The sequence below is a fragment of the Cryptotermes secundus genome, unplaced genomic scaffold (assembly GCF_002891405.2).
Source record: "Cryptotermes secundus unplaced genomic scaffold, Csec_1.0 scaffold673, whole genome shotgun sequence".
NCBI lineage: Eukaryota > Metazoa > Arthropoda > Insecta > Blattodea > Kalotermitidae > Cryptotermes > Cryptotermes secundus.
The window spans coordinates 1,473-21,946 of NW_019731277.1; the positions used below are offsets into that span (position 1 = coordinate 1,473).

Sequence of the window (20,474 nt, forward strand, 5' to 3'; positions counted from 1 at the left end):
CGTTCTTCTTGGATGTGACGCTGTGTACTTTGGTTAGGTATCAATATTTAAAAAAAACTTGCTTCCTTTAATTTGATGGCAGAACTGACGTGACGTTCAGTGCCCAGAAGATAAATATTCTTCTGTAACACTGCCCCCTAGCCACATCCCAGAAGAGTGTAATATTGATAATCATCACCTCATGAGTATACACTCTCATTCAGTGTAGTATTTCATTTATTACTGGTTGGAATATATACCCAGGTTGAGATGGCTGGAGGATGCACCTGATGTCCATAAAATGAAAGTGAAGGGGGGGGGGGAAAGATGATGAACAGAGAAAAATGGAGGCGAATTGTTCACGAGGCTGAAGGTCACTCCAAGCTGAAGTGCCAAGGGGAAGGAAGGAAGGTTGGTATAAAAAAAAGTAAGTAAAGCTATCCTTGTAACAGGCTGTGGAGGCCCATAGGGTTGTGAGACGTCGAGGCTCCCACACTATCTAGACAATTGGCTCACAGATGGCGGTGAGGTTGTCAGTCTTACGCGCTGGCTGCCCTTTACCCCCAAGAATATTCCTGGTACTCATTTCTGTTAAGAGGCTGAGTCAAACCCAGTGCCATAGTGCGGCTGGAAGGATTAGGTAATGTCCATGGTTTATGCTAACCCGCTTACAGTGTATACACTTTTTCACCTTATTCTTCACTTCCACACTACATGTTTCAGCACTAATGTGCCATCCTCAGGTGTCTTTATGCACGTTAAACTATTGTACTGCATGACATGATGTCATCATTCTAAAATGACTAAAATCTGTATTTGTCATATATGTCGATGAATTCTAAATAATAAAACTTTTCAGGATTCATCCTACGTCACACTCAAACACGTGAATTATGCCAATCCTCTTTTATGTGAGCATTCTTCCTACATGTATTTGTGTATCATGTTCTGTGTTGTGTTTTGCTCCTGTTACTGCATGTGTTGTACTGCTGTCAGAAATCATACTATATAGCGTCAAATTGCCAGATGATTGGTGAATGATGAATTGGAAAGGATGTGGAAGGCAACGGCTACAACTTAATCAGGGTACTATCCCAGCATGTATTGAGGGACAGAGGAAAACCACAAAAAAACTGAAGTCAGGATGGATGGTGTCCCAGCTGGGATTCAAACCGAGCACCTCTCAAAAAGTCTACAGCATCACCATTATGCCAACCCATTCAGTTACTCAGTGTCATGTGTAAGAACTGCTTGGGAAATACAACTATAGATGGTCACACACATCTTTTAATTTTTCAAAGATCCTAGATACTGAGTGGTCAAGGAACAACGTGAGTATTTAATATTCGAAATAATTTGATCATAAACTGTGTAGAGGCATTACTTGAGCAAACACAGTAGCTAATGGTCACTGTTTGTTAAGCACCTCATCATATGTACTATTTATTTATGTGTTCTATTAGAAAACTTGTCATTCCTAAACAACAAACTTATCTTGGGCCGAATTCTTCAAAGTCCTTACTTAAAACATCTCATTGTAGCAGCAGTGCGGTGGAATGGCTGGCCCGAGGTTGCACCTCGACTGGCTTGAATGTTTACTATGGCTGCCAACACCAGCCAAACACCTCTGCCTTCTCTCTCAGAAATTTTGTTGACGTTTACGTTTCTGGTCCATGGCATCGAGAATAGGCTGACGTTTGGTTTGATATCGCCGGCGTAATTCGTCGATCTCGCGTTCCATTTCGGCGTCTAAGTTAGCCATTCTCTGCTGCAGCTCTTCATAGCTTAGGAACTTCAACTGCAATAAATATGCTAAAATGTTAACGGAAGCTTCAATGCCTGACTCAATCAAACTGCATGAACAATTCCACTTACATATAAAATTCAACAGAAACCACTACAGGCTACCAAAAATCGTCTGCAAACACAAATATGTCAACATATCACAGCCGAGGAAATGCTCATTTAACGAATACAACGATATTATGCGAAGAGTACAAATTACAAAGCTCCTCATTATGCAAACGTTCGAGATAAAACTTACAAATTCAAAGTCGCCATCAACGAAAGCTCTTTGAAATTTGGCCTGGTTCTCGTGGTGGTGCCTCGCTTGGAAGGGCTCTGCTGTCGGAGGATGGTGGAGCGGACTCCCTCCACCTGCACCTGAGATCTGGTTCAATTGTCGCTGCAGATGATTCTGGAATCTTTGCCTCTCCTCCGATGACAACTGTGGTGACTGCTGAGGTGTTGCGGCTTTGTGCTGGGGATGCACTGAATTAGCATTGTGTTGTGATGGTGACATGTTGGCATTTGGCGACGCATTGGAATGGGCATTAGTGTGTACATCTCCACCTGACAGTCTTTGGGAGGGGGACACCTGAGGCTGGCCATTGCCCTGAACAAAAGAGTACAATCATGTACAATGTGTGGTTTTCACAGTGATTACTACAAAGTGCTATGTCCCGGTATGTGATGCTGTGTGGCCTCCTTGCTGTTTCCTTTATTGTTGGTCTGGTTTAGTCGTGACCTTGAAAACAAAGACAGTACATAACCTTAAAAAATCTGATAAACTTTTACTAAACTAACAAACTCCAAGCAGCTGAGTTCTTCTTAATAAACACTGCTCTTCAAATAAGTGAAATACTTTTTTAAACATCATTTGGTTTTGTAAAATTCTCTTCATCACTGTACTGGTTCAAGGTCTGATTTACGTACCTCCGTTCGTTACATTCAGTAAAAAATTTGAAAAATTACAAAGAGAAACCACTGTTATAAACTTTAGTAGCCTCTGACAGACATACAGTTATGTTGGTAAATGTCAGTTACATGAAACATATTTAATATACTCAACACTACATACTTTTCAGTATGGTCTTATGGGTTGTAATGCTGTCTAGTCTGCACAGAGCCTGAAATTTCAGAGGAACATAGGCCATGCCATAGCTCAAGCAGTTAGTCGCTGGTTTCCCACCGTGGCAACCTGGGTTCGAGCCTGGGTCTCGTCAAGTGGGATTTGTGGTGGACAAAGTGGCACTGGGGCAGGTTTTCTCCGAGTACTTTGGCTTCCCCTGCCATTCTTCATTCCACCAAATTCTCCATAATCATAATCACCTGGGGCAGGTACAATAGCCCAATCAGTGGGTGACTTGCCAAGTGGACCCAGTTGGACTCCATTCCCCACTACGCGAATTAATTAAGAGGAACATATCGCCTCTGTCATCAGCTGTGCTTGCTGCCTGCTTCTGCTTGTTTCCTACTTGGCAAACTCTTCAACTCTGAAGACAAGAGGTGACAGGTTCCTCCAGAACATTGGGCTCACTCGAAACTACATGGAAATGCAACCCAGGAGAGGGCACTCTTCATGCTTACTGCAGTGAGAACATCAAATCCTACTCACTTTAATGTTTTCAGCTTCCTTCTTGTCAAAGTGATCAAGAAACAATGGACGATACTTCTTCCCAGATTCTCCAGGACCTGTGTCATGCCCTGAAAATATGCAATAGAAGAAATTACGGCAATAACTTTCTCTCACATGCATCAATCCATACAGTGAGACTAACAACAAACACAAATTAATATCTCACAATTCAGTGATCCATTTCTGTGCATAATTTCCACTAGCGGAGATTCTGGGCATTTTAATTCTATCGGCCACAACCTAAAAGTTTCAAAATCCTGATATGTTTTTAACTGTCTAATTAATAATGCTACCAGTAACTGGGACATGTGGTAGTGTAGTTGGTCGAGGCACTATGCTACAAGCTGGAAGGTTGCAGGTTTGATTCCATAAGAGGTCACTGAATTTTTCAATTGACCTAATCCTTCCAGCCTCATTGTGACCCTGGGGTCAACTCAGCCTCTAACAGAAATGAGTATCAGGAATCTTCCTGGGGGTAAAGGGCGTCCGGCACGTAAGGCTGACAGCTTCACCACCATATGTGAGCTGGCTGTCTAGAAAATGTGGGAGCCTCGATGTCTCACAACCTTATGGGCTCCCACGGCCCCATGTAGTTTTATCAGTAACTAAGACTATACAGCATGGGTGGCCAAACTTACTGAACGTCTGAGCTGTGCATCGAAATTTCAGAAGTCTGTGAGCAGTAGACAGACGCAGACTGCAGAGATACATGCTCTTAAAACAGCATATTTTTATCATCATAATCCATTTGTAGAATGTGGCATTGCTGTCAGCCATACTAATGGTTCAAAACAGCTGCAAGCAGGGAGCGAGAAAACATTCTGACCACATCTGCCACATGGCCCCATGAATGACTGGAATACAGTTGAAAGTGAATCTGAGGTCATGGCATAATTCAAGTTATTATCCTGGTGTTTGCCTGAATGGACTGATGAAAATCACAGAAACATACAGGCAGAATAGTCTGTATTCCAGCTGAGGTGTGAACTGGAGACCTCCTGAATACACGTCAGGTCAGTCACCACTTCAACCAAAATTTGCCTGGTATTTATAATCGTTCACAGTCAAAGTCATATTGCGACTGGCGATCAGTCAGTCAGTAAGTCTTGGTATCGAGCAACCTCCTAGGGCTCATGACCAGATATTTATTGCTACTCGACTGTTACGGTCTTGTTTCTGTGGGGTGGCCTCTCTGACAAGAGAATGGGTCTGTCTTTTGTATATGCTGCTGGTCCTTGCCAGCGCAGTGTTTCTCGGGTCCTAGTCCCTTGGGACTTTCAACCATATTTTACTGTCTCTCAAATGAGACTTCCCTTTTCGTCGCCTCCTATGACTTGCAGGGTCACGGTGGAGGTATTCGACCCCGCCTCCACACGGGGTAGTGAATCGTTCATATATAAAAATGTTTTATATATGAGTTGTAGGTTACGCTTATGACCTACTTCCATACAAAAATTTCATATGCCTGGTTTCAATGATTCATTACTTAACATCATAAATACAAAAACTGAACACAGATCATGTGTGGCTGCCTCACTTTTTACACCCCAAAAAGTAAGATGTGCAAGTATTTTGATCCATGGGACTCCTTTCCACCACCTCAACTTACTTTTCATTGTAGGTTCCTCTTCCGTGTCACTGTTAATCACCATGGTGCCAAGGTCAGACTGTAGCTCAAGCATTGTTCCGGCTTCACTGTTGGCCACCAAGGTACCAGTATCGTTTGGCAGCACGGTACCATCAACAAGATCACGTGACGGTACCAAGGTCCCTGAGTCTTGAGGATACTGTACCATAGTTTTATTGTTTACGACATCATCTTCGTCCTGCAATGTGCAACATCCAACTCAATGACAAATGAAACACAACACAATGTCCTGTTAAATGTTAAAGCATTGAGGCACCCCCCCCCCTCCACTCAAGTGCTCCTCACCCTTTTCACTTGCATCTTACAACTCATTATTAGGTGATGTGACCTGTTTCTGACCCAGAATGCATTGGTGCTGGTGGGGGAGGGGATGCCAGGATGCCAACCTAGACTTTTTCAACAATAAATCTGAGAAAATAACAAAATATAAATAACAAGAATTACAAGGCCCTGGGGTTTACTCAGCCTCTAACAGAAATGAGTACCAGGAATTAATTAAATAATTTTCCTGGGGAGTAAAGGGCAGCCGGCACGCAAGGCTGACCATCTTTGAGCCGATTGTCTAGATAATGTGGGACACTTAATGTCTCACAACCCTGTGGGCCTTCGTGGCCTGTTACAGGGATAGCTTTGCTTTTTTTATAAGTACTTTGTTAATTATTTTTGTATTGTGAATACTAGAAGAACAATAACCATAAGGGCTTAAACTTTATGGCCGCATGCTCTTGGAAAAAGAAAACTTGTTGCCCCAAATGAGATGATGATGGAGAAAGAGGAGGAGAAGAGGGAAAAGTAGTAATAATAGCAGACGTGAAGTAATGTTAGAAGAAACGGGAAATAAAAAACAGGATGAGAAGGAAATGTAGGAGAAAAACAGAGACAAAAAATATAAGACAAAATGTAAGATGGTGAACAGAAATTAAGACAACAAGAAAGAGGATGAAGGAGACGATGTACAGGAGAATGAGATTAAGAAATGGGGGAAAAAGATGAAGTAGAAACAGAAGATAAGAACATAACAAGAGTCTGAACAAGTTAATGATGGCATTACAATGGCAAAGATTACTGACACTGCTAGAATGATTTAAAGATCATTTGTAGAAACAAGATCCAAAGCGTACCGTAGAATTTGTCTGAAACAAATCCACAAGCTTACACTTTCAGTTTTGTTTTTACAGACAAACTACTATGGTTGACGATACTACTGTGGTGCAACATGGTGGTAAAATTTCCTCTGGCAACCCATCAGTAGAGAAATACTAAATAATCAACCAAAATAAAACATGCAGAAGTCTACATAAGTGACACTGACCTCACATAGTCTATCCCATGGTCTCCTCTGCAAAGAACCAACATCAGTACCACATTATAAACCCTGACACAAGTTCAAGCAGTAAGGTAACATTAAACTTCAAAGACAATTATATAATTTTAGCATTATATCAATCGTACATGTTTTATTAAAATAATTATATAAGAACAATATACTTCTGAAGCAGTATGGTCTTCTGGGTTGTAATACATTGAAATATGGAGAAAAAACCAAATGTTTCAGAGGAATATACTACCTCCATCTTCGGGGCTGAAGAGTAAGCCATGCAACAAACTAGCAGAAGCAGGCAGCAATCAGTATGTTACTCCAAAACGCCAGACTGAACTATATACAGCATTACAACCCAGAACACCACCTTCTTCAGGGTCACTGGTGTGAGAATTACAAATCCAGCAATACAGTCATGTTAGCAGAAACACGATTACAGAGAGGCATTAGTGACAAGCTTGTGCTTACAATGCAGAAGAGATTTTGAGTAACTGAATTCTCTGTCCGTGAATTAATTACTATTTTTATGACCTCATGTCACACACTCAGTGAGCTGCATCCCACAGGAGTAATGGATGTTGTTTACTTTTTAAGTTGGATTTTAACCTACCTGTATCGGGGGGGGGACATTTAAATACTGGTCCCCTAACCAAATGCGGAAGGAGTTTCCACTGGGAATTTAAACTCAGACATGCAAAATAATAAAGGCCTCACGACTACAAATACCTCTTATTTCCTTGTCAGAAGACTCAAAATTACGTCTCATGACAAAGCAAATCGCTCATTCTGAATATCTTCAAAATTCACATTTCAGAAATGCTGACTAGCCAACGCCACATCTACTAACAGATGATCTATCACTGATATTTCTAAGACCATTTACACATACAAAAATTTATAAATCTGGTCGATACACATACCAGCTGATAGTTTCAACCTTTATACTGAGGAATACACAAGCAGAGATCATGTGGTTCAAGCATTATTCACAAGAAGCACAAAACGTGTGCTTCAGTGTGGAGCAAATGGCACCACACCGACGGATTAATGATGCTATTAGCATCGAAATTATATAGCACCAGATGATGGGATGACCAATTAATGACGATGAATTGGAAACGATATGAAAGCGGGCAGTCATGATCCTAGCATCTGACTGGAGGGACAAGAAAACAATGATAAGTCAGCCAGGATAGCAGGCATCCCAGCAGAGATTCAAACTGAGCACATCCTGAATACAGGTTGAGAGCATTACTGCTGGACCAGTTCTTATTCTCTTTGGCAAGCTTTACTCACCGAGTCCTCAGCATGGTTCTGTTTGGCACCTACTGCTGCCGAGGTGGCTGCGTTATTGCGGTAACTCTGGTTCTCCCGAATCTCGCGTGCTTCAGCGATCATCTGCCCCAGGATATTTGGTTGCTTTGCATTACCTGCACGATAGATAAAAATAACATAAACTGATCTGAAAACAGTCCAGGGTCTGACTCCCAGCAGGGACTTGATCACTCTACTTATGTTCTGCAAGGACCACAAATTATGAAGCTCCTCATTATGCCATTTTCACCTTAATATAGATGTAAAGGAAATTAAGTAAAGGCATCCCTGTAACAGGCCGTGGAGGCCCACAGGGGTTGTGAGATGTTGAGATTCCCATATTTTCTAGACAATCGGCTCATAGACGGTGGCAAGGTTGTCAGTCCTACATGCCGACCGCCCTTTGCCCCCAAGAATATTCCTGGTACTCATTTCTGTTAGAGGCTGAGTCAACCCCAGGGCCATAGTGCGGCTGTAAGGATTAGGTCAATTAAAAAAATCCAATGATCTCATCAGGACTTGAACCCACGACCTTCCAGCTTGTAGCATAATGCCTCAATCAATTATGCTACTGTGTGGCCCCCCTTAATATAGAAACAGAAGCTACTTCTGTGGTTTTAATGAACATGGATGATAGACAAAATCCAAAATAGTAATTTTAAACATGGATATTATTTAACCAGTCACAGTGAACAGAACTATTTAACTTTTTCATGGATATTTCTATTCACCAGTACATACAGACTGCTTTGCATCTGGTCCAGTGGGTAAAAGGTAAAGGTATCCCTGTAACTAGCCATGGCCCATGAAGTTGTGAGACTGAGGCTCCCACATCTTCTAGACAGTAAGCTCAAAGGAGGCAGTGAGGTCAGCCTTACATGCCAGCTGCCCTTTACTCCCCCAGGAAGATTCCTGGTATTCATTTCTGTTAGAAGCTGAGTCAACCCCAGAACCATAGTGCAGCTAGAAGGATTAGGTAAATTAAAAAAACATCCACCTCATCGGGACTGGAACCCACAACCTTCAGGCTTGTAGCATAGTGACTCAACCAACTATGCTACCGCAGGTCCAGTGGGTACCAAGGGCAGTTTTGCCTGAGACACAGCACCTAGAGTTGGCTGGTCTAGGTCACTGCATTCTGTGGTCTTCACTATCTCACCTATAAATTCATGATGAAGGAGTTGTGTGGCTGTTGCTCTCTCCTCAGGATTCTTGACTAAACACTGACTAACGAAGTCAATGAATTCGGGCGACCACTGGTCAGGCTCTCGAAACGAAGGCGGAGGTTTTGTGGGGATCATGAAGATGGCCCTCATTGGGTGGATATCACCATATGGTGGTTTGCCTTCAGCCATTTCTAGAGCTGTGATACCAAGGCTCCAGATGTCCGCTACGCAGTCATACCCGATCTCCTGGATAACTTCTGGTGCCATCCAGAAGGGTGTTCCTATGACTGTGTTCCTCTTGGCCATTGTATCCTGTGACATATGTAGAACACATGTTCTTGATAACCGAACTTCCAGTTTATTAATCTGCCATACATTCAGTTTTCTAGGCTGTTTTCAACACTATCAGAATCTAAAATATAGAGAATCACGTGGTCAGCTGATAAATGAATGATGAACTGAAAGGACTCAAAAGGAAATGGTCATTTCTTAACCACGGTTCCATCCTGGAATCTGCCTGCAGGGACTGCTGAAAACCACAAGCAGCAAACAGTTATCAAATATTTCTGTCAGGGTAAGAACAAATAACATGAGAAACATACACTTTCCAATATTGTGATTGGTGTATCGAGTAAATACAGTGGTGCGGGGGAACATGTGCCAGCATTCCACTTACCGTGAGCTGCCCGGCAACACCGAAGTCTGCCAGCTTCGCGTGACCCTCAGTGTTGAGCAGGATGTTGCCAGCCTTAATGTCGCGGTGGATCTTCCTCCGCAGGTGCAGGTACTCGAGTCCCTTCAGTGTGTCACATAGTATTGTTGCAATCTCGTCTTCTGTTAACGTCTTCTTGCGCAATCTCATGATGTCGGACACTGAGCCCGCACCACAGTATTCCATAACAATCTGCAACAGCATCGCCAAATTCGTTTTATCCGAGGTTCTCATAAAAATGGCGCTATGAATAATACAGTCTTGTAATGTTGTGTAGCTCAGAAAGAGTTCAATGTCTTGTAGAAATATATCGCTTCCATCTTCAGGATTAAAGAGATGAGCTTCTTCAAACTCTTGCTTGTTTCTGCTAGTTTCTTGATTGGTGTACACTTAAACCCTGAAGATGGAGCTGATGTATTGGTCTGAAATGTCAGACACACTCCACATTACACAGTATTAAAATCCAGAAGCCTATATACTCTTCACACTCAATTTTTTAAAAGCAGATATTTCATCTAAGTCAAAAGAATGAAAAACGGAGAAGAAGCAAAGTGTTGTATTAAGATTACTGTCTTCTGGAACAGACTCAAAGCCAGAGTAACTTCATGACTGGTGATTACCACCAATCAGTTTGTCTTGGTGACAAGCCCCTTGACACTTACGACCAGCAATTTTTATTTTCAACTGAACCCTTGCAGTAATCCTCTCTGACGAGGAAATGGGTCTGTCATTTGTAACTGCTGCTGGCTTTCGCCAGCGTAGTCATTCTCGGGTCTGAGTCCCATGAGACTCACGACCACATTTTACTGTCTCAAATTCTAGACTTCTCCCCTTGAAGGGCCAGGTCCCCATATTTATATCCCCCATGAACAAGGTGGCCTAGTTATACCCCCAGGCACTGGGTTCTCTTTTCGTTGCCTCCTACGACCCGCAGGGCTAGGGTGGAGGTATTCAACCCCACCTCTAGATAAGGCCCTGTAGTCTCACAAATAGTTAGCAATGTTTCATAGCAACCTGCTGTCTCAATCTTCGGGGCACAATAGGTTACATCACAGTTGTAGCTGATAACCACACACAATCCAAACTTTCACCAATGTAATAATCCCCCCTTCCATGGTGATGACAGAGGTAGCAGGTTGTTCCAGGAAGTTGGTAACAATCTACCAGACTATACAGTGTCACATCCCAGCAGACAGTATAACTTTCATGGCCACCACCATGAGAAGAAGGAATTTCACAAAACACATTTTAATGAGTGGTGTCTCAAAATGAACATCTATTCATAACAAGGAAAGACTTTTTGAGGGGATGCACAGTAAACCCTTGCTAATCTGATTACAGTTAATCCAGACTGAAATATGAAAATGTTCTTCACAGTTGAGTACATACTTCAAAAGACACATGTTACTTCGGAACACAGATGAGTCACTTGTCTGTTCAGACAAAAAATGAGACATCTTCTTCAAACCTGCATTATTACGTTCAGTAACAAGTACAGCTTCCGAGTCTTCCATTGATGAATAAATGTGTTGTCTTTTTATAGTTTTTAAATAAAGGCTCTACTGTGATTTTTTTTATTATTTCATCAGCATTACTTCTAAGTTTTTTCATCTTTCAGGGCTATCTTTTTCTTCACAAATCTGGATTATCACTTAACCCAGATGACCTCTTCCACCCCAAATACTCCAGATTAGTGAGTGTTTACTGTATCTCTAAAGAAGTCAGCACAACTGTTATACAAAGTTATATGTAGCAAGAAGAAGCAAGCATTTGAAGAATGTTGTGCAAATTGGTCCTGCCACCCACACACAGCCTTTGAGGTTGCCTTCAGCTGCAAGAGATAAATGTGACACGCCACATGCCAGTCTCAAGACAAGGGAGAGAGTTGCTACATGTGTGAGGTGCATGACAGATGGGGTGGTGTAGAGGGCGTTGATTCACTACAACAACGAAATTCTTTAAAAAATTAAATGCACCAAAACAACATTTTCACTAATACTTATCTGTCAGACATACAGAAGCTTTAGATTATCAAAACAAGAGGTTCTGGGAAGAACTTACTGCCTGTTTCCCTTTGATACAACATGGAAGCATGGAAAATTAAAATGTTTGGGAGGGGACACATACAGACAGAAAGGCAATCTCACAAGCCTTCTAACAAAAATTAGGGGGGGGAGACACAGACAGAGAGACAGACACAAATGGATACACAGACAGAGAGACAGACACAAATGGATACACAGACAGACAGCAAGATGATCTTACAAGCATTTCACTTTGTTCAAAACAAGAAAAGTAGGCTAATTAAACAATATCTTAATCATTCTCGTTAACTGAAAATACAGTGGTTATTAGATTAAAGAAGGCACAACAATCAAATTAAGTAAATGAAGTAAGATTTGAGGTTTTTACGGTGGTGACTATGAAGAATGCCGTCTTCTGGGATGTGGTGCATTGTAGATATTGTGGTAACCGACATTTCACAGGAACGTATCGCCTCCATCTTCAGGGTATAAAAAATCAGCGAGCGAGGAACCAGCGTGAACAGGAAGATGGAAGCGATATGTTCCTCCGAAACGTTGGTTTACACAATATCTACACGGTGCCACATCCCAGAAGACGGCATTCTTAAGAAACTGAAGTTTCTTCATGTAATTAAAACAGAACAGTAGGAATAAGGATTTAAATCCTACCAAAAAACTGTACCTGAATACTTGCACGTTGCTATGACAACCACAACAAAGACAGACCCCCCCCCCCAAATTCTCAAGAGTATGGAGTAAGTTTCATACCTATCTGTTTTCGTATTAGACCCCAGGAAGGACATGTCAAAAACACAAAAGTTACATTTTTAAATCACTTCCTGGGCTGGGATGGTGTGCGAGTCAGTATAAGTTCACCGACGTTTCAGAAGAATGTACTGACCCATTTTCAAGGTTGAAGAGTAAGAGGCAGGAAGCACAGACTCTTCTTGCTGGTTGCTGTCATGTCTTACTCTTCAATCCTCAACGACTGATGGAGTACATTCTACTGAAATGTTTGCGAACATCTAGCAGACTTCGTGGCATCACGTGTCAGTATTCTCCATGTTTATTGCTGTGGGAACCTCAAATCCAACAAAAACCATCGCTTCATCTTTGTTTTACTCGCCTGACATGTCTCTTTTGTAATATAAATTCTTTTTTAAACAGATATACAATTTCTCTGTAGCATTAGCCTCAGTAATAAGAGGGTTAATGATAACCGTACAAACAGAAAAACATACTTAATTTCACTGCGTTACTTTTATTCACTCGACATACCCATAGGTCAGTGTTCTTGAAGTAACTGCCATAGTACTTAACTACCCAAGGACTGTCACACTGTTGCATAATGGAGATCTCCTTGATTATCTCCTGGAGATCTGTATCCACAGGTACCTGCTTGATGGCCAGAACCTGCCCTGACTCCTTATGCAGCGCCTTGTAAACACTGCCATAGGACCTGCAAGAAAACAGAAGATGTCTTTCACACTTAGCTCACCGCTCATCAGATCTGTGCCTCTGAATGTCTGTCTGCCTAATAACACATGAACTAACTGATGAACGTTCATGAAATTTGAAAGTCATGCCAGAAGAGGTCACTACGATCACTAATACAGATATCAAACTTCTGAGGTGGGAGCTACAATGGTGCTACTAAAACGTATATGGCAGAACTCAGATGCAAAGTATATGAAAAATGGGGGTGAGATTTTCATGAGAGTGAAGATTCACGCTACCATCTCTAGTCCAACACACCCTTGCAAGCCATGGTAATTGTCTGGCCTTCTCTTCATTAGAGGATAAATCAGCAAACATGATATCCGCACTACGCTTCAACTTCACGCATATTAAATAGTTAGGACCACAATTATCTATCAACTTTGCACTGAACTACACTAATGATTCCTTCAACCAACAGAAAACTGAGGACGTCGATTCAAATGATAAATATTTTGATCTGTATGCAGAGAATGCCCGGTTCGAATCTTGGCCTCAACACCATTTATCATGACTGAGAGTCCATTCTTTTGTCGGTCCCTCCACATAAATTCCCAGCTGGTGCTTCAAGCTAGGCCATAACTGCTTCCTTCAAATTCATTATTCACTCATCACTGTACCACCTGACACTACATAGTCTGAGCTCCTGGCAGCGACATTAAATAAATCAAAGTTAGAGATACTTTATGACCGGCGGTTTACCGCCAATCAGTTCATCTTTGAGACTCATGACCAGCGAATTTTTCTTCAACTGAACCCTTGTGGTCACAGACCTCATGTAACATCCTCTCTGATGACAGGATGGGTCTGTCGTTTACAATTGCTGGTGGCCCTCGCCAGCGCGGTTATTCTCGGGTCGGAGTTCCGCGGGGCTCATTACAATATTTTACTGTCTCAGATTCGAGACTCCGCCAACCTGGAGGGCCAGAACCCCGTATTTATATCCCCCAGGAACTGGTTCGCCCGGTTATACCCCCTTACACTGGGTTCCCTTTTCGCCGCCTCCTACGACTCGCAGGGCCACGTTGGAGGTATTTGAACCCGCCTCCACACGGGCTTCAATAAATTATATACGTTTTGTAAGCGTCAGATTTATCGTTGCCATTGAGCAATTTCAAAGTACCGTAGCAACGAACTGCTCAGCGTTGAGCCTTTTGTTTAAGTGCATCGTGTCTATTTTGCGAGTACTGCAAATATTTTGATGTGGATGGTTTGACGATATTACATTTGTGTGTGCTATTCGTGGGAGATAGCGTTGAACGTCGAACCCGACATATCATTCGATAACATGTCTGAATGGAAAGGAATATGGCAGAAAATGATGAGATGCCCGTTGAATCTTCAACGGGCGCTACACTAGTAGGCAAATAAAGAAACAACTACATAACAGGACACTGTAACAACACTATGGGTGTTCTATTTGTATCTTTCTCGTCACTGCGACGTCCTCTGTTTCCATTCCTGTTTCCGATATGCTGCGCACTACACAGTTCTCCTTATCAGTGTCCTCACATCCTTCCTGCATCACTGCTAACGACCGTCAGCCTTCACACGTGGCACGTCGCCTCAAATTCGCCTGCTTGCTTGTTTTCTACGCTTCCCTTCCTTTTCCACCCTAAAGATGGAGGCAGTACGTTACTCCGAAACATCGGTGAACTACGGGTGCACTACGCTGTAGAGTAGTTGGTTGAGGCACTATGCTACAAGATGGAGGGTCGCGGGTTCGAGTTCTGATGAGGTAGATTTTTATTTTCAATTTACATAATCATTCCAGCCGCACTATGGCCCTGAGGTCGACTCAGTCTCTTAACAGAAATGAGTACCAGGAATCTTCCTGGGGGTTAAGGACGGCCGGCTCGTAGGGCTGACAACCTCACCGCCATCTATGAGCCGACTGTCTAGATAATGTGGGATCCTCAACGTCTCAGAACCCTATGGGCCTCCACGGCCTGTTACAGGGTACCTTTACCTTTACGATGTGTATAATTTGTATTTACTCTTGTACTATTTTTAAGTACCTCCTATACATTCTTACGTTAGAAGCCATAAGACGACAGGAGCATTGAAAGAAAGAGGTGCAAACGTGCACATCGATGTATATATGTTCCGACAGACAGCACACGAAGAGCCCGAGATCTTGCTGTCATGTTACAAGCATAAGTCAGACTCACCCTTCTCCAAGTTTACAGATGATGTCAAACACCTCCTCGGGCTGCCGAGTTAAGCTCTCCTCCGAGAGTTTCTTCAGCTCGCTGGAAAAAAAAGTCACATAATAAGTAACGTATTTTGAATTTGAGGTTTTCACAGCGGTCACTATGAAGAGAGCTATTTTATGGGATATGATGCCATGTATTTATTCGTTGATTAGGGCCGCACCATATCTCAAGCGGTTACTCGCTGGCTTCCCACCGCGCCGACCCGGGTTCGATCAAGTGGGTTTTGTGGCGGACAAAGTGGCGCTGGGGCAGGTTTTGTCCGAGTACTTCGGTTTCCCCTGCCAATCTTCATTCCACCAATTGCTCCACAGTCACCCTCACCTATCATCTGGGGCTGGTACAATAGTCCGGAACTGGCCGCAGCACAAGGGACTTAGTCCCACCCCACTAGCAATAAAAAATGTGCTGATTGGATGAATTGGACAGGATCTGGAAGGAAGCAGTCCAATATTTTCCTGAGGAGGACTCAGCTAAACCATGAAAAGCTGAAGTTAGCATAGCCGATGTCATGGCCGAGATTCGAACCGACCACCTATCTGATACAAGTCTAAAGCGTTACCTACAGACCAAGCTATTCGATGTGATGTCTCCATCTTCAGAGCTGAAGAGTAAACCACGCAAGTAAGAAGCAACCGGAAGTTGTTTTGGCAATACGATCCTCCTAATTATCCGTTAATTTCTACAGTACTTTTCAAGTAACGCATTTACAACGACAACTCAGCATGAGGCCACGTCGATTATCCACCTCCAGTCTGGTGCTGCAGGGCGGGAAGTTCGACGCCGCACAGCGCGCGATTCTGAAAGCTTTATGAATGAAGCGCAAAAATGTATAAGAGATTCAGTTGCCATAAAGGTACACCGCAAGCCTTTCTGCCTAATTAGGCACTGCACCATGAAGACGTACGGGGGAGTGCATGGCCAGATCTAAATTTTCTTAACCTCGGCATTAGCTAGAGGTAAGTGGTCAGCTTCACGCCCCAACAGTTTTACCCCCGAGGAAAGAACCCCCGGTAGAGATCCGGTCTTGCCATAGTGAAGTGAAAATTGTTGACCCCACCGGGACTCGAACTCCGACACCTCCGTCCTCCAGCCCGTAACCAGTCGCTATACCGACTGAGCTATTCCTGCTCCTTCAAGTCTTGAGTGGGCAACTTTAAAGGTAAAGCTATCGCTGTAATAGGCCGTGGAGGTCCTTAGGGTTGTGAGACTTCGAGACCCCCAACCCTGTGGGCCTCCACGGCCTGTGACAGGGATAGCTTTACCTTTACCTGTATTTTGAATCGAATCTGTCAGGTTGAGAGCACAAATCAACAGCTAAAAGTTTCTGATATAACTGATGGTGCATATCATCTTAAGATGTCCTACTAATGTCATACTTCTCTGTGTTATTAACTGTCGTGAGTAATCGACTGAAACATTTCACGGAATGCTTTCTAGACAGTTTCTTTTTATTCGAACAGATTCACCGCCCTTTCTAAAACGAGAGGAATGCATCAGCAAATATTTCGGGGAACGGAGGGACGTTTCGAGTGCCGCAAAAAGAGGCCGGTAGGAGCGAACTCAGCCCGCCTGGCGCCAATTGTACAGCCCTGCAGTAGACACTGCTGAGGAATATATAGGACAATTGGGAGCCCAAGAGAAGATTGAGAATAATAGGCTTGCTTGAGAGCAGCTGAGTGGTCATCGCCAACATCCGCGTCCTCCAATAGACACGACCTATAAGCAATGTAGACAGTCACAATATCCATAACGTTTGTGTCTACAATCTCAATATATGCTGCATGATGTAGGACCCTTCACTGTAGACATTCACTATTTCTAAAACTTCTGTGACCGCCTCTGTGGTCTAGTGGTCAGAGTTCCTGGCTACAGATCCAGAGGTCCCGGGGTCGATTCCCGGCGCTACCTGATATTCTGAGAAGCAGTGGGTCTGAAACGGGGTCCGCTCAGCCTCGTGAGAATAATTGAGCTAATTGATAAATGGAAACGTAGCGGCTCCGGGCTAGAAAACGGAGATTAACGGCCGTGGGGATTCGTTGCGCTGACCACGCGACACCATCTATCCGCTAAAGTTAGCACTAACTTCACCGAAAAGTGGCGGTCGCTCGGTCGGTATAGTTCGCTTGAGAACTAAGGGCCACGGAATGTTTTTGTTTTGTCTACAGTACTCAGCAGATGGTGTGTGGTGTTGGATCCAGCAATGCAGACCAGCGGAATCTCTTAACTTTCGTGTTACTGACCATCCCCTTGATGATGTTTTTTTTTTGTAAAACCCAAACATTCAGTGCAGTAAATATTAATGAACTAAGTTCCTGGTACTATATTCGCTTGTTTGGCGTAAGTATACTTACAAATTCTGCCAAAATTAACAACTTTTTGTTATTTGTTCGTGAATATATTTTTTTTTATTGCTAGTGGGGTGGGACTAAGTCCCTTGTACTGCGGCCACTTCTGGCCTGTTGTACCATTGTTCGTGAATAACTAAGATCTAAATGTATAAATATTAACACAAACCCTTTTTCTTGCTCCTGCTCCTTGAGACTCATCCTTTTGCGACGTCTATCCTTACATGTATCGCAATGTATTGTAGGTACCATGGAGGCAAAGACCCCTCCATTCTTAAACACTAATGTGTCCATATCTTGATAATGTTCACTAAATCCAACACATTTTCACTCATGTTTTAAACACTGAAAGTCACATTTAAAGATAAATAACATTTTACGTATAAAAATCCACAAATTTATTTATTCCAACAGCTAATTTATAACAGTCGCTATTTTTATTAAGACTCGTGAAGCTGTAGTCCCAGAACCGTCTGTTGCGCCACACAACCGAATGGAGTTCAATGGTGTTATCGCTGCGATGTTTCAGATTAGAGAAACGTACGATACACAGTCACTTATGCCTCAACAACTGCTCACATTCCTGTCTTACTCACATCCTTAAAAAAGGACACTAAAGTCCATTTATATACTGAAACGTTCATATAATTTTCCACACTGCTTCAACACACATTTCTGCAGAATCTGAGGGTATCACGATAGAGGTGATTATCTGGGATATCACACCGTGTAGAACTCTTCTTACTACCTACTTTAACTTGGTTTCTTGTTATTCGACCCTGAAGATGGAGGCAATATGTTCCTCCGAAACGTTGGTTGAATTTAAACGGGTTACACGGCGTTATATCCCAGAAGGTAGTACTATTCACATACCTTTTTGTTCATGCGATCGACTGACTGATCTTAGACATATTTAACAGCGCTCTTCCAACTGCACAAATTCATAAAATGATTGGCAGTAGCTTGTTTCACGACACTATTCCAGCAACACTGGCCAAAAGTAGATTTGAAACTGATACTCAGATAGGATGTTCTCACAGAGGTGAATTTGTGACGCAATGTAGTCTGGTGGAAAGGTACCAACATTTCGGAGGACCATACTGCCTCCATCTTCAGGATTCACATCCAAAAAAGCCTATAATTTTCAGATACATCCCCAATACATATTCTGAGCATTACTTTTGGTAACTACTCAGTATGCGTGAATGTATGTATTTAGGGTCTATGAGTGTGTTCTTTTGGATTATTACGCGTTCTTTACATAGTAAAAAAGAACGCTTAATGTGGAGGTCATGTCTGCCTGCCTGTGACTTACGTCGGTACCTAAACCATACCATGGATTTCATTTAAAAATATTTGCGAAGAACAGCCTCTGTGGTCTAGTGGTCAGAGTTCCTGGCTACAGATCCAGAGGTCCCCGGCTCGATTCCAGGCGCTAAAATATTTTCTGAGAAGTAGTGGGTCTGGAAGAGGATCAAGTCAAGGATGAGATGGGCAGGGCATGTAGCACGAACGGGAGAGGAAAGGAATGCATATAGGATATTGGTGGGAAAGCCAGAAGGAAAGAACCCCTGGGAAGACCAACGCGTAGGTGGGTGGATAATATTAAAATGGATCTTAGAGAGATAGTATGGGGTGGTATGGACTGGATTTATGTGGCTCAGGATAGGGACCAGTGGAGGGCTCTTGTGAATATGGTAATGAACTTCAGGGTTCCATAAAATGCTGGGAAGTTCTTGAGTAACTGCACAACTGGCGGCTTCTCGAGTTAGTTGATAAGAAACGTGTTCCTGCACTTCTTCCTACCAACCCATATCAATACAACTTGAAACGAGATATGACAGTCAATATAATAAGTTAGATATTAAGATTAGGCTGTCTCAAACGCTTCTACAAATGCCATTTTTGCGCAAAACGTAACCCACACAACGAATTACAATCAAATGTCTTACAAGCAAAATTCCGAGACTATGAAATCACGTGGAATAATTATATCTTAAGAATTGTCTATTCAGCACTGACCCAAAATATTAAGAATTACTAATTATACGGACGAAAAAACGTCGGAAGACCAAAACAACGATGGGCGAATGGTCTCTGAGACGAAACCGGCTAACAGAAACCTACCTTGAAGTGCATGATGATTATGATGGCCTAACCTACTAGCAAAAACAAACTCCGTGGCCTGTAGTCCGCAAGCGAACTATACCGACCGAGAGACCGCCGCTTGTCGGCGAAGTTAGTACCAACTTTAGTGGATAGAGGGTGTTGCGTGGTCAGCGCAACGAATCCCCACGGTCGTTAATTTCGGTTTTCTAGACCGGAGCCGTTATTTCCTTAAAACAACTCCTCAATTATCGTCGCGAGGCTGAGTGGACCCCGTTTCAGACTCACCACTCCTCAGAAAATGTGGTAGAGCCGGGAATCGAACCCGGATCTCTGGATCTTTAGCCAGGAACTCTGACCACCAGACCATAAAGGCGGTTTCCTAACCCACTAGCATAATGTTTAATGTCGTCTAATTAAAACACCTCACAATCACGGATTTTGATGTTTAAAAAAATAAATGCCTCTACATTATTATCTTTAAGTATCGTACATGTGAACTACATCTATCATCCAATAAGTGAACTATTTCGAGTTTGATCCGGTCACGTTTCACAGTCGCCAAAAGCAGCTAAACGCACTTGAAAGGTCGAACGTCATGCTGACGTCAAACTACGCTAATAGGTAAACGGAGAATGCAGAAATGAATTATCACTGGAGGGCACATATTTTTCAAATTGGTTTTTGCTATTTTAGAACAAGTCAGTGGTGCTGATGATCAAGACTTA

General features: G+C 42.7%; 1 protein-coding gene across 5 annotated transcripts in view; it reads right to left on the reverse strand.

The window, feature by feature from the left end:
* Positions 1-917: 917 nt before the first annotated feature.
* The window catches only part of LOC111866882 (serine/threonine-protein kinase 3), a 48,530-nt gene continuing 28,973 nt past the window's right edge, over positions 918-20,474 (reverse strand). The window contains exons 2-12 of one of the 5 annotated variants that reach the window (XM_033752454.1): positions 17,810-18,239; positions 15,251-15,331; positions 12,861-13,041; positions 9,523-9,750; positions 8,840-9,158; positions 7,663-7,796; positions 6,358-6,384; positions 5,007-5,223; positions 3,377-3,465; positions 2,024-2,374; positions 918-1,777 (exon numbers count right to left, since the gene is read on the reverse strand). In XM_033752454.1, the coding sequence (XP_033608345.1) occupies positions 1,619-1,777; positions 2,024-2,374; positions 3,377-3,465; positions 5,007-5,223; positions 6,358-6,384; positions 7,663-7,796; positions 8,840-9,158; positions 9,523-9,750; positions 12,861-13,041; positions 15,251-15,331; positions 17,810-17,934 (1,911 nt within the window). In that variant the 5' untranslated portion in view covers positions 17,935-18,239 and the 3' untranslated portion in view covers positions 918-1,618. Of the gene's footprint in view, positions 1,778-2,023; positions 2,375-3,376; positions 3,466-5,006; positions 5,224-6,357; positions 6,385-7,662; positions 7,797-8,839; positions 9,159-9,522; positions 9,751-12,860; positions 13,042-15,250; positions 15,332-17,809; positions 18,325-20,474 lie in introns of all 5 variants that reach the window. The other 4 variants (XM_033752453.1, XM_033752452.1, XM_033752455.1 and 1 more) reach the window with 4 other exon arrangements.